This window comes from Nicrophorus vespilloides, unplaced genomic scaffold, assembly GCF_001412225.1.
Source record: "Nicrophorus vespilloides isolate i.1.1-1 unplaced genomic scaffold, Nicve_v1.0, whole genome shotgun sequence".
Taxonomy (NCBI): Eukaryota; Metazoa; Arthropoda; class Insecta; order Coleoptera; family Silphidae; genus Nicrophorus; species Nicrophorus vespilloides.
Window position 1 is genome coordinate 1 of NW_017095936.1, and position 12,159 is coordinate 12,159.

The 12,159-nt window shown below is 33.3% G+C and overlaps 4 protein-coding genes across 5 annotated transcripts; all 4 read right to left on the bottom strand.

Annotated features, from left to right (window-relative positions):
• Positions 1 to 920: 920 nt before the first annotated feature.
• On the bottom strand, positions 921 to 2,367 carry LOC108568870 (ubiquitin fusion degradation protein 1 homolog). The gene is made up of 5 exons (XM_017930215.1): positions 2,268 to 2,367; positions 2,062 to 2,182; positions 1,841 to 1,995; positions 1,514 to 1,786; positions 921 to 1,453 (listed from the first exon to the last, which is right to left on the bottom strand). The coding sequence occupies exons 1-5, from the start codon at positions 2,268 to 2,270 to the stop codon at positions 1,100 to 1,102; spliced, it is 906 nt and encodes a 301-aa protein (XP_017785704.1). The 5' UTR covers positions 2,271 to 2,367; the 3' UTR covers positions 921 to 1,099.
• A 441-nt stretch (positions 2,368 to 2,808) lies between these two features.
• On the bottom strand, positions 2,809 to 4,383 carry LOC108568871 (hsp70-binding protein 1). The gene is made up of 5 exons (XM_017930216.1): positions 4,014 to 4,383; positions 3,555 to 3,957; positions 3,343 to 3,498; positions 3,073 to 3,281; positions 2,809 to 3,012 (listed from the first exon to the last, which is right to left on the bottom strand). The coding sequence occupies exons 1-5, from the start codon at positions 4,179 to 4,181 to the stop codon at positions 2,965 to 2,967; spliced, it is 984 nt and encodes a 327-aa protein (XP_017785705.1). The 5' UTR covers positions 4,182 to 4,383; the 3' UTR covers positions 2,809 to 2,964.
• Positions 4,384 to 4,531: 148 nt separating this feature from the next.
• Positions 4,532 to 7,411, bottom strand: LOC108568875 (vesicle-associated membrane protein 3-like). Its single transcript, XM_017930222.1, has 3 exons — positions 7,301 to 7,411; positions 5,431 to 5,731; positions 4,532 to 5,140 (listed from the first exon to the last, which is right to left on the bottom strand). The coding sequence occupies exons 2-3, from the start codon at positions 5,714 to 5,716 to the stop codon at positions 5,019 to 5,021; spliced, it is 408 nt and encodes a 135-aa protein (XP_017785711.1). The 5' UTR covers positions 5,717 to 5,731; positions 7,301 to 7,411; the 3' UTR covers positions 4,532 to 5,018.
• Positions 7,412 to 7,525: 114 nt separating this feature from the next.
• LOC108568873 (snRNA-activating protein complex subunit 1-like) lies at positions 7,526 to 8,677 on the bottom strand. 2 transcript variants are annotated; one of them, XM_017930221.1, is made up of 5 exons: positions 8,624 to 8,677; positions 8,424 to 8,568; positions 8,178 to 8,324; positions 7,803 to 8,122; positions 7,526 to 7,749 (listed from the first exon to the last, which is right to left on the bottom strand). In XM_017930221.1, the coding sequence occupies exons 2-5, from the start codon at positions 8,444 to 8,446 to the stop codon at positions 7,586 to 7,588; spliced, it is 654 nt and encodes a 217-aa protein (XP_017785710.1). In that variant the 5' UTR covers positions 8,447 to 8,568; positions 8,624 to 8,677; the 3' UTR covers positions 7,526 to 7,585. The 2 variants fall into 2 exon arrangements, with proteins under 2 accessions (XP_017785710.1, XP_017785709.1); XM_017930220.1 differs by having other exon boundaries at positions 8,424 to 8,654.
• Positions 8,678 to 12,159: the final 3,482 nt, after the last annotated feature.

Here is a 12,159-nt window from a genome sequence, read left to right on the forward strand (position 1 = left end):
GCATATGAAAGCTGAATGTTTGGGGAATGTGACAAGTATTCATATATTGTTGTGGTTTCATCCATTTTACTATAATTAACATAGTTGTTATTAATTATTTTGAATTTTTCAAGAAAATTAAATAAAGCATAAATATATTCTCTTTGATTCCATTTATTTTGTTATTAATCCACTTTACATCAAAAACGAAACGGAACAAGAAAACAAAACACTCGACAACTCAGCAGCAATGAGTTGGACAAGTTTCGTGCATTTCACGAGTATTTATCTGTTTCTTTCTGTCTCGCGCTTTTTCCTCCCGTATTAAACTTCTGGTGATTAAAATTAATACGAGTAACTTTGACGAGTATCTAAGTTAACGTTTGCATGGCTCGAGTCTCTCTCTAATCTTACAAGGCCCATTGTGCAGAAGCCCTTATCTCTACGAAACAGCTTCATCTTCGGTCTCTGGGGGAAAGGCGGCGGCGGCGCCTACTGCCTCCACCACACCGCCTCGCATTGTTTAATTGAATACTGCACGAAAACCGTAATCGATACAAACAAAATTGTTTTTTGTCTAAAATTACTAAAAATTCTCCACGAATATTTTCGACTTAACTGACATATCTAATGTTTTATAATATAATATTTTAATTTCGTTCTAAATACATTACATTGAAATTATTTTTAAGCTGCAGCTATTGAATAATGGTGGATTCGCCGGGTCATGTTACCTTTTTGTTACTCGACCCAAAATTGTAACTATAGAATATTCATTTATAGAGTATTCAATTTCAACTAGCGCCAAGCGAATACTCTATAAACAATTAATCAAATTTGATTTAATGTATATTTACAACTACTACTGAAGTGATAAATAATTTATTTAATAGTAATTATATACATAATTCTAATTATTTCTAGTTACTAAATGATCAAAGTATGTAATAAAGTGTACTTGCTAAGAAGACTTCAATAAAGATCTAATATTAGAAGTTTTCTAAAAAGGAAAAGGTTGGGAATATCGAAAAATAATTTATTGTACAGACATAAAGTTAACTATAATTAAAGATATTTTCAGTAAATAATAAAATAATAGAAATAAAGCAAGAAGTTACCATCATGCGCGACTAACGAGACAGTTGCCGCTACCGCTGAAAGCTTTAAAATCATCGCCGCCGTCATCCTTGTCTTTGCTACTGTTTCCTGGCTTGTCGACTCGCCGGATGAACTTCAAATGGCCCGGCATGTAATTGTAATCGGGAATTCCCCGCACGTAGAGCGGCTTCGAGGGCGCCGCATCCACGGACGTGGAATCCTTACGCCGTTTCCCATCCAGTCGGTTCCCGGTGCCGGCGAACGCCACAAATCCTGAAGGCTCCGGCATCAGATCCGCCGGATCCACGGACATCTCTTCCTCGACCTTCTTCACCTTCTCTGGCTCCTTGTACCCGACCGGCGCCGCAAATTCCACCTAAAACAAGCACAATATTTACGTACCAAACCGCTGCACAAAAACGCGTACAACACTCACGTTCATATCGCATTCTATGATGCTGATCGCGTTTTCCGGTTTCGTTTCAAGAACGGACAACTCGTACGCCTTTTTATTATACTTCACGGCGATTACATCGCCCATCGTGAGGCAGGCGAACGTTCGAAGGCAATTCTCCAGCACCGCTTTCGGATTTGTAATATCTAAGAAGTCCGGAGATAAAGGCTGGAACTTTGAGAACGTTCCCACCGGCAATGAAACAGATTCAACTTGCAACATATCACCTTCCTCCAGCACCAAATTATTCATCATCTACAAACAAAAAGAAATTCATAAAATATCCCTTAATTCAAAGTCATTAATTACCCATAAAGGAAGATAAACATTCTCCTCATCTGCAATGAATTCCAACACACCACCATGGGTAGTCCTCGAAGTCTTTTTATTAGTCAACCTGAACAACATAGGGTAATTTATGTTAAGCCTTGTCAATGTCTCGAGAGCAGATGGTGGCATAATAACTACAAAAAAAAAATAATAATACAATTAACAATAAAGTAAATTCACTTTAGTGATTCGACTCTCACTTTTTCCACCCTTCTCCACATCCTGTCTCTCGTTTCCTGGCAACATCGCCACCGAGTAGCAGCGATAGTTGCAGTTGAAAGGTCTGGGCACCTCCGGGAACATGTTAAACCCAAACTGAAACTGAAATTTGGTGAATTTAAATTACATTCAAAATATCACAAACAACAGCGTTGAGTGTAGATTTCTAGATTTAAATTTGTCTTACCATTATTGCTGTTGTCTAGAAGCAGTGCCAAAAAGAGAGTAAATAGAACGTTCCAGGTTAATGTTTTGTTATGGTCTGAAAATTTAGTTTGTCACCAGTTCTGACAGATCTATACCAATTTAACTCTTAAACTGCTATCTTCACTACGTTTACTCCTTTGCTTTTCTTCCATAGATGGCTCTGCTATCCAAAAATTGATAGAAGTATACTTGTTTCATAACTTAAGCCAAGATTATATAAGGATCATTTAATTTAATCTTATCTATAAATATTGAAACTAAAACTTTACAGTTATTAATAAGGTTGTATAGGCAACTAAATTTACATTAACTTAAAAGTAGATTTTATTACAGAGGTTCCCAACCTTTCAATAACAAGAACAAATACCGAAAGGGATTTTAAATGAACATAAATACATTAATTATTGGAAAATATTGTTGAAAACCTTTATATTATCATTAAGGAAACAATAAATAAAAGATCTATAATTGTATTTATATACTAACTACTTTATTAAAAGAACTGCTGATGTTTTTTTCAATCAGCACTAGACATTATCATAATAATGAGAAACAGCCTAAATGCAACATAGAAAAAGAATATATGAATAAAGACAAAAAAAAAATAAATATAACTTCATATGATGTAAAATATAAATGTGGAAATAATAAAATTATATTTCGAATATAAAGGTGTACTATTTAAAAACGATTTTCAGTATCTTCTCGCAGTAGAACTGTTCTTCCTGAAATAAAGAACAAAAGTTAAGAAATTGAATATTTAAATTGGTTTTTAAGTAATTTACTCTGCACTCGTCTTTGTTCTTGATCAATTGCAGATGTTGCGAGAGCGTATCCTTCAGCTTGTATTTATCCTTACGCAACTCACTCTTCACCAGTTCGTCGCCCTTCACGATCATATGCAGAAGGGATAGAATGTGCTCCTGGCACGGTTTCCAGTCGCCATCAATTAAACGTACAAGTACTGAAGGAAAATCTGCTTCCAGTAGACTTGCTGAAAAAATAACACAATTATTTATAGTTATGATTTCAGTAGGACGTTATTTTCAAGTTACTAGTGAGGTATTTGTCCAAGTGAATTAAAGCTGACAAGAGGAAGGTAATTTTGGTCCTGATTTTGTCGTGGTCCTTGTTCAAGGCAGTTTTAAGTATTTCCAGTCCTTTGTGGTGCAAGAAGTTCTTGTAACCAACCATACTATCCCTTGAAATACCTGTTAAAGTGTTAATTTAAACTGATTTTATTATAAATCGATATATGAAAACTTACAACTGACAGCATAAATAGCCTTCACCTGCACCTGCTCTGAAATATCATTAGCAATAAGATTCAGCAAGGTGGGCATCAGATTTGTGCAAGTACAGATGACATTCTGTATATAAGGATTGTTCTGAGCAAGTTCAGCAATGAGATCACAGGCATTCACTCTGATGGCTTCATGTTCTGACTTCAGGCAAGGCTCAAAAATGAGGAAACCCTCGATTTTGTGAAAATCATTAGCCATATCAATATCAGACACATATTCCAATATAGTCTCGAATGCAGCAAGTTTAGCAGGCACATCAGATTCAGAGATGTTCTCCACATCCTTCAGAATCTCAATCTGAGATCTCAACAACGCTGTGACATTCACCGTCATGGATTTCAGAGCATTCTCCAAAAACTCTTTCCTCTGCAAATGGAAACAATCATTAGTTTGGATTTAAATTAGATTTGTTGATGGATGACCTCAGGATCGAGAGGTGCTGGTTGATAATCGCTGCTAGGTCCATCGCTGGCCTCCATGGCAAAGCGAAGGAGACCCTGCAAATTGGATGGTTGCCTTGGCTGCCTGACATCATTGGACTCAGGGACAAGAGCAACCTGATTGTCGGGTTTTTGCGGAACTCCGGGCATTGTCACTGTTCGAATCGTTGCTGGATTTGGGATTAAATTCTTGTTAAAACTAGCGAAATCGCACGATTTCTAAATAAATGATGCAATTAGCGGCAACAACAAAATAAACTAACAGATCAAATGCTTTAACCTCACATTTATTATATGCTAAATACGATTTTCTGGAAGTCTCCAGAGAATTCCATAGCTTAGATAATTAACACGCAATGGTGTACATTTAGTTGCATAAGTTTGTTCAAATTGCTGAAACCTTCACGAATTCAGGAATCTTATTAATAAGTAGGAATGCATTGAAGTAAATATTTTTCATATCCAATATATTAAAATATCAATCACATATAAATACAATATTAAAATATGTAAGGACAAGCTCCGATAATAACAAAAAAAAAACCGCAATAAGTAATTTCAATCTTAAACTAATAACAAAGAATAGTGGGTATTAAACTAAAGTAGAATTATATACGCTGTTCCTAACAATATTTATACCAGGATATAATCTTATACACACAAATAAAGAGAAATTAATTAAGAATTAAAAGTTTTAGTGGTGAATCGTAGAGTTTTAAGGCACTTTATATAACTACTCCCCGAAAGCGTCTCGATGAAAAAAAAAATAATAAAACAAAATATATTCCGTAAGTAGAAAATTTGGCCACCCCTTGTAAAAATTTCGATTTGTAAAACTTGTTGTGGTTTTGTACGTTCACGTGGTGGATGTTAACTTAAAATTCACCATGAAAGCGTACTTTAAGACGTCTGGAAGAAATTAGTTGAATACTATTAATGTATTGTGGTTTACAGTATGTCTTCGATCAAGAGATTTGGTGTCTTGGATCAGTGTTGGGGCATTGGTAGAGGCTGCGAATCCGAAGGCACCGCCTGTACTGGAGCTTGAGGGATGTTGGCGGCGGCGGCGGCGGCTGGCTTATCCGAAGAGTCCGACAGCATGAAGGACACTAGGAAAAATGAGCTAGAATAAGTTGCGGGGAAGATGAAAGAAAATAAAGCCAAATTAAACATCCAAACAAGCATAGACAACGAGTCAGTCAGTGTGAAATTAAGAGCGTTGCATCTTGAATGATCAATTAGTGTAAGTATTGATTATTTAAAAAAACAAAATCTTAATTAAACATTGTCTGGAGAAGAGTGAAATACAAGAGGAATGTAACAAAGAATAAAATGAAACACAACTAATTAATTGAAAACAAAAAAAAAATATGGGTATTCACTTGAAATCTACACTTACAGATTATGATGATGAGGATGACGACGGCGATGACGCCGAGGATGATCATCATCTTGAGGTTCTTCCACCAGTATTTGCGCTTGAGCTTTTGCGCCTGCTGTTCGAACCGACGACCGCCTTCCTGGAGGGCGTCCGCCCTGCTGTCCAGCTCCGAGAGCTTCTGGTCCCTTTCCAAGACTTTCTCAACGTTCACGCGCATTATGCTCACCACATCGTTCACCTGTTGCTGAGTCTGCTCCAGCATGCTGCTCTTGCCTCCTGGCTGGCTTCCAGATGCGTTCTCCATGGCTCGTTGTTTACACTAAGAAACGAAAATTGATATATCAAAACCTCGAAACGCCTTATCTGCCATGCAAAACGATAACACAACGGTTCGCGTTATCAGATTCTAAAACAATCCCAACATTTTTGATAGTCAGGTGGAGGAGACATAATCAGAAATTTCTTGATTATCAGGAACAACAGAAAATAATCTTAGTTTCAGTATTCCAACATTTATCTCGCTTTTAATATACTTCAATATAAATAAAATTGTTACGTCCTAAAAAATTAAACAAGTAAATATTCAAATCAAAATTGAATTATTACAAAATACAATTTTACGTTTTGTTAAATATTTCGAAAATCATTAAAATTACTATTAAATCCAAACATTCATATGAAACCTAAATTATCAATAATCAATTATTCTGCTTCCAAACATTCTCCTGCAGAAATCTTATTGGATTTACCAGACTTAAAACGTATATTACTTTTTATATGTAATCATTTTGTAGACCATGCAAACAGAAAATATGCCACGACAACGTACTTTGCGGTTTCTATTTACGCCGAGCGACCTAATAAATATTGCCGGTAAAATCTTCGAAACATTCCTCGCGCGAATATTTACACCTTCGATTTCAACGCAACAATGCGACGTTCATCCAATTAGAGTTAAAGAAAGGAATGCAACGAGCAATCAATAGCAATTGGCGATATCGTCCGCTGATTCACATTCCTAGCGGATTTACAATCGCCTTCTATTCCGGATAATTTAAATAATTATACTAATTACAATGAGTCAAAGACGTTTCTTAATTTCTTTTTTTAAACATCATAAATATTAATTGTTTTAGAAGTGACGTGTATGTAAATAAATAACATTGTTAATACTACGACTAAAACAAATTGTTGGTTTTCATGAAACAATAATAGTATTTCATAGAAAACCACAGTTTTTTTTTATAAAAAAGACTTCTGCATTTATTTGCTATCAAAGTCATGAGAATAAAAATTATGTTGTTTTATTATAGAAAAACTGTAATTTATATGATTTTCCTATAAATTTTTTAACTTTTTGCTTCAAGTGCATGCAATCATAATTTGTGGTATTATTATGTGGGATTATTTTCTTACATGACTCATTTTTTTAGTGATATACAATTAGCACTGGATCAGTTAATTACTTAACAATAAAGATTAATCTATTTTCTATATATTTTTGTTCACTTTCAGAATACAATTGATATGCTTTTTCTGTTCCTGCATGAAACTATTGTTGACTAATGAAGCGTCGTCACAATCAAGCAAGATATAAAACAATTGCATTTTTATCTGTACAAATGGGACCAATAGGAGCAAGCTAAAAATACACTGAATCCAAGGAGGAATATTCTGAGACATCAAAAGATGTGTGGAGGAACGTATACTTACCACATACTTTTCCTATCCAGAGAAGAAAGCAATAACAGAAAGAAGAAAGAAAAAAACGTAGTGGAAATAGGTGTAATTTGTGTTTTTCCTATTGACGGAAGCAACAGGTGATGCGATCAGAGGAGGATTTAACGACAGTTCAGAACTGATTTTTCAGGTGGTTTTGGGTACTTACAGGGTTACGGTCTAGTTCCAAATTAAAACCAAAATTACTGCTGGGCCGATGAGGAAATCAGATCGAAGGTATACGCAGTGCTTGAGTTGAGATCGAGTCAATTAAAAACACTTGACAGGTCCCAATGAAACGGACTTGGGGAAAAACGTCAGCAACTTAAAATAACTTTGATACCAGCGACATCTGAACGCATCTACTCAAGGTTTTCGACTTATAGACAACTTAATTTACTTATATTTCGACAAATGTTTATTCTAATATAAATTAACTGAACGTTCTTAATTTTCATTTTTTAGCGGACCTGAAAGCTTTTTCCTTAATAGTTTTTCGTTTCAGCGACAAAGCATCATCCACTTTCGTCGATGTACTCTCAGTTGGTCCCAGCAATTCATTCAAATTCTTGTTAACAAGCTCCGAGTACGAAGTGAACTTAACATCTGGATTTTTATCTAAAATAACATAATTATTAACTGAAAATAACATATTGTAATCTCTTCATTACTTATATAGTCTTTCAAGAGCTTCTGGTATTTTCCATCCACGTCCTTAATGTCCTTGAACATTTCTGCGTCAACAGTTTCCACGTCTTTCCGCAGTCCGCGATCCGTCAGGAAAATATCATCCCTCAACTTCAAATCTGCCTTTAATACTTTGTTTTCCAGCCCTAAATGGCATTGAGAATACACGAAATCGAAGGCGTTGTCTTTCAAAAGTTTCGAATAGACGTAGCACGCTTCAACATGGTTTTGCGCCTTCATCTCGGCCATCAGAGCGCTCAAAACCTTGAACTCTTCCAAAACCAATCGTATACGAACGTAATGTCTGCAAAAAATCACTTTTAATTCAATTGTACCAGAATGTACAGGAATCCCCTTACTTGATTGGTTGCTTATTGAAAACTCCATAGAGCAAATACAAAGCCCCAATTTTGATGTAGTTTGATGTGTCGAAAACGATGTACTTCTTAATGCAATCGAAGCACATTTGCGTGAAGTGCGGTAATTCATTTCTGCGATATTTCCCACTGAAACACAAGAAAATTATTATAGGCAACCAAACATACACCAAATGAAGAAAATCTTATATTAATTATTGACGTTATTTATGTAAATGGGAGACTTACAGGAAAATGAGACTGAAATTCATCTCTTGCCAGATATTCTCGAAGACGTGAAAATTGTACGAGGAGAAAGATTCGAAATTGGTGAGGAAGCTTTCGCAGTCATCTTGGAAGGAGTGCTGCAGATCAAGCAGTCTCAATCTGCTATCTTTGAACTTTAACATCAAGCACAAGTAATTTGTTAAGTTTAAGTTTACGCTTACTTTGCTAACTGGAGGTTATGTTTACCTGTTAAAGATAACTGACGTTTGAGGCGCACGTGCGAAGCGAAGCGCGAAATTCGAATTCACATATACAGAGTGAACCAAAAAAATACCAAATTTAAATTTTGATTTCTAAGATACAAAAAAATACATGCAATTAATTAAGATTCAAATTTTATTGATAACTAAAATTATATAAGAAAATGAATGATTTAAAGTCAAATTTATGTAAGGTTGGGTACATGATATCAATCAATCAATCAAAGAAACGACTAGTAATATTTCATAGTTTTTTTTTTCTTTATTCGCTTACAATGAACATACTAACTTTTAAACATTAAATGCATTTTTTTTTTATAATAATAAATCTCACATCATTTTTTCATCTTATTAATTTTTTTTTTCATTAAATATTTTTGTTAAGACACCGACAATAGAATTAAAAAACAGTCCTCCTAGAAAATATCGAGAGTGCTTCGGAAAATAATAAAAAAGAAAAACAATAACGAAAAACAATCAATCATTCGGATTTCGTTGTTCGTCGACGCGCGCGTTTCGATTGGCGAACGCTTTCTTTCCACGATCCGCCAATCGAAAGAGTCCAAACAAAAGAACACATAACAAACAAATTTAAAGAGATGTGTGTGGGGGGGTCTGGGAGGAAAGGGTTCATCTGAATAGAAACAAATTAAAACAGATTTCCACCTTTTAAATCTAAGTATAGACATAGAATTATGAATAATTTTAATTGTATGTTTTTTTTTTCTCTCATTTCTTCTTCAATATCCTTACAGAATAGGAAGCGGAAAAACCGTAATCGTTCTGCTTCGAGTGAAACACACACACTTCTTTCGCATCTTCATCTCGCACACACTCTACACGCTCTCTCTTTTGCACTCATTAAAAATGCCATTGTGCTAATTAAATCTTATTTACAAATTGACTATACATATAATTCAATTGTTTTTTTATATCCTTAAATCCTGCAGCTCCCCATCGTCGCCTCCTCTGCATATCCTTACGTTTCCTTAATATTTTTTTTTTTAAATTATTATTATACAGATTTCAATTACATTTATTTAGTATCTTCTTCTTTTTTTTTTGTCTCGTTTTCTTTATATTTCAGTACGAAAATTATCACAGTTATATAACATGTATGTGTAAAAATATTTTTATAAGAGAAAAATGGCTAAAAATCTGCAACAACTCAAAACTCCTCCGACGCTGTCTGTGTAAAAGTCTTCTCTTCGTCCGTTCTTCATCAACGGTGAAACGTAAACCCTAGTGGTAGTTCAGTAGTTTAGACATTTATAAAAGTAAAAAACCGCCGTCTTCATCTCACATCTCTCTACCTCCAATCAACATCATCGCTCCTCATCCTTCAAAAATTAAAACTAGTATCGTGGACCTCATCATCATCAAAACAAAAAAAAACATTGTTTATACACTCGATGGTGTCGCTCAACCAATAGAAACGGAACGAAACGACGAACAAACTTTAAAAAACGTAAAAGACACAAGAAACGAACGAAATTATTGGACGGATTATCCGAGAGATTATTAAAAAAACAAAAATAATAAGGAAGAAACAGCAAGCGAGTGATATGTTTTCTTTTTGTTGAACCAAAATCGCGGCGAACTCTGCAATCCGTGATTCCAAAACAGTTTATGGTAGAGGAGTTTTTGCATCACGTAGAGAGTTCGTCGTAATTGTATCCTGCGGAAAAGTATTGCTTTCTATTATCATCGTTATTCATATATCTTTTTTTATTGTTATTGTTATCCTTATTAATATTATTACTGTATACAAGGCGGCCCTGGAAATCGAACCAAATTTACAAAACGACAATTCCAACGACTAAATTTCAATTAAAAAATAAACACAAGACTTTCCAAGAAAAAAGTAATGAAAATCAACGACTCTCATTATAATATATATATATATATAATTCATTAACAAATCTGATTGATTACCAGAAACAAAAGAAATAAACAAGGATAGTTTTGTTGTTGCGCAAGTAAAGAAAGAAAAACAAAAATAATAATTATAAGAGAACAAAAATATAAACGTTTCGTCTTTTTTTTTTATTCAGTAAAAAATATAACAAAAGAAAAACAAAACGGAAAACCGATTTACTGTATCTGAATGTGTCATATATATATATATATATATGTATGTTGGCATATAATTTTCTTCTCGACTATACAAAATAAAAAATTATTCAAAATCAACTATAAATTTTCTGCAAGTCCAAGCAAGTGTTTTTCATTTTTCTTAACATCCACGTTAAATTAACTTTCTTGACTCGGAGATGAGATTTACTTCTGCGTCGTCCACATAAATATTATGTGAACAGCAAAAACACAATTAGTTTCAATATGTGTGGGGGGGGGAGAGGTCTAGGTTTTGGGGGGGCTTTTTTTCGGGCAAATTAAATAATATTCAGAGAGAAAGGAAAACTTAACGTAACTACAATTAAAGAAAAAAAATAATAATAAAATAAAAATATAATCCCTAAATAGTATTAAAGCTTGTTCATCTTTATCCACAAAAGAAAATAATCATAATAATAATAATAAAAGGAAAAGTAAAAAAAAAAAAACATAATATTTCCTCTTTCACGTGAAAATATCCGTAACATGTTTGTGTATGTCTCAAAAAACGTTAACGTAACGTATATATATATATATTAATTAAAAAAAATATAAAATCCTAATTATATAATGAAAACTGTTCTATATATATATATATATACGTTTTAACATACACAATTCTTGTGTGTGTGTGTGTAATTTTTTTTTTATCTTTCAAATTTCTTAAAGTTTTTCGTATTATATGCACATTTTTTTTGTTGTTGTTTGTTTCGTTTTGCTTCCATCGAAATTATTTACAGGATTTGTACGCGTACAAAAAAAAAATTAAACAAAAACAAAATAGCGTCTCAAAAACAAAAGAAGAAGGAAAAAAAAATATAATAGAAAATCGTTAAAGAAACGTAAACCGTATACATTGATATTTTTGTTTTTTTTTTTGGGGGGGTGGGGGTTGAGGGGGTGATTGATTTTTTTTTTGTACAACTTAAACTGAAAACCAAAGTCCAAATTTTTGTTTTATAATAAATGAAACAAAATTTTTGTTAACTGAAGAATAACGATTTAAAACAAGAAAGAAATAATAATATATTGATTCGATAAATGTAATTGTACAAAAAAAAAAAAGTATAACAAGAAAAAATACTTTAAAGGGTCTTGGTTTTTAAGGGATTTGGGGGGACGGGGGGTGTTTGCGCTCTACTATATGATAAAGTATGTACACGTCGAGCGCTAAATTAAATTAATCGTTTAAACAGACAAAAAAAAATAATAATAATCGTAATCACAAAGTAATATAAATTTGTCTTATATATAATATATATATATATAATTTCTTGTGTTTGTTATTATTAACTCTTTTCTTCTTTTTTTTTTGTTGTTTTTCTTTACATATATATTTTTAATGTATATATATATATAAATAGTTATATTGCAATGAATTT

Coding starts and splice junctions, on each gene's coding strand:
- LOC108568871 (XM_017930216.1), bottom strand. CDS start 4,181: ATGCCCGGAGTTCCGCAAAAACCCGACAATCAGGTTGCTCTTGTCCCT. Junction 3,958..4,013: donor CAGCACCTCTCGATCCTGAG/GTCATCCATCAA, acceptor TTCCATTTGCAG/AGGAAAGAGTTTTTGGAGAA. Junction 3,282..3,342: donor CTTGGACAAATACCTCACTA/GTAACTTGAAAA, acceptor TTATTTTTTCAG/CAAGTCTACTGGAAGCAGAT.
- LOC108568875 (XM_017930222.1), bottom strand. CDS start 5,716: ATGGAGAACGCATCTGGAAGCCAGCCAGGAGGCAAGAGCAGCATGCTG. Junction 5,141..5,430: donor CATCCTCATCATCATAATCT/GTAAGTGTAGAT, acceptor CATTTTTCCTAG/TGTCCTTCATGCTGTCGGAC.
- LOC108568870 (XM_017930215.1), bottom strand. Junction 1,787..1,840: donor ATGTTTATCTTCCTTTATGG/GTAATTAATGAC, acceptor TTTTGTTTGTAG/ATGATGAATAATTTGGTGCT. Junction 1,454..1,513: donor TCATAGAATGCGATATGAAC/GTGAGTGTTGTA, acceptor TGCTTGTTTTAG/GTGGAATTTGCGGCGCCGGT.
- LOC108568873 (XM_017930220.1), bottom strand. CDS start 8,584: ATGTTAAAGTTCAAAGATAGCAGATTGAGACTGCTTGATCTGCAGCAC. Junction 8,325..8,423: donor AATTTCAGTCTCATTTTCCT/GTAAGTCTCCCA, acceptor CTTGTGTTTCAG/TGGGAAATATCGCAGAAATG. Junction 8,123..8,177: donor TTCAATAAGCAACCAATCAA/GTAAGGGGATTC, acceptor GATTTTTTGCAG/ACATTACGTTCGTATACGAT.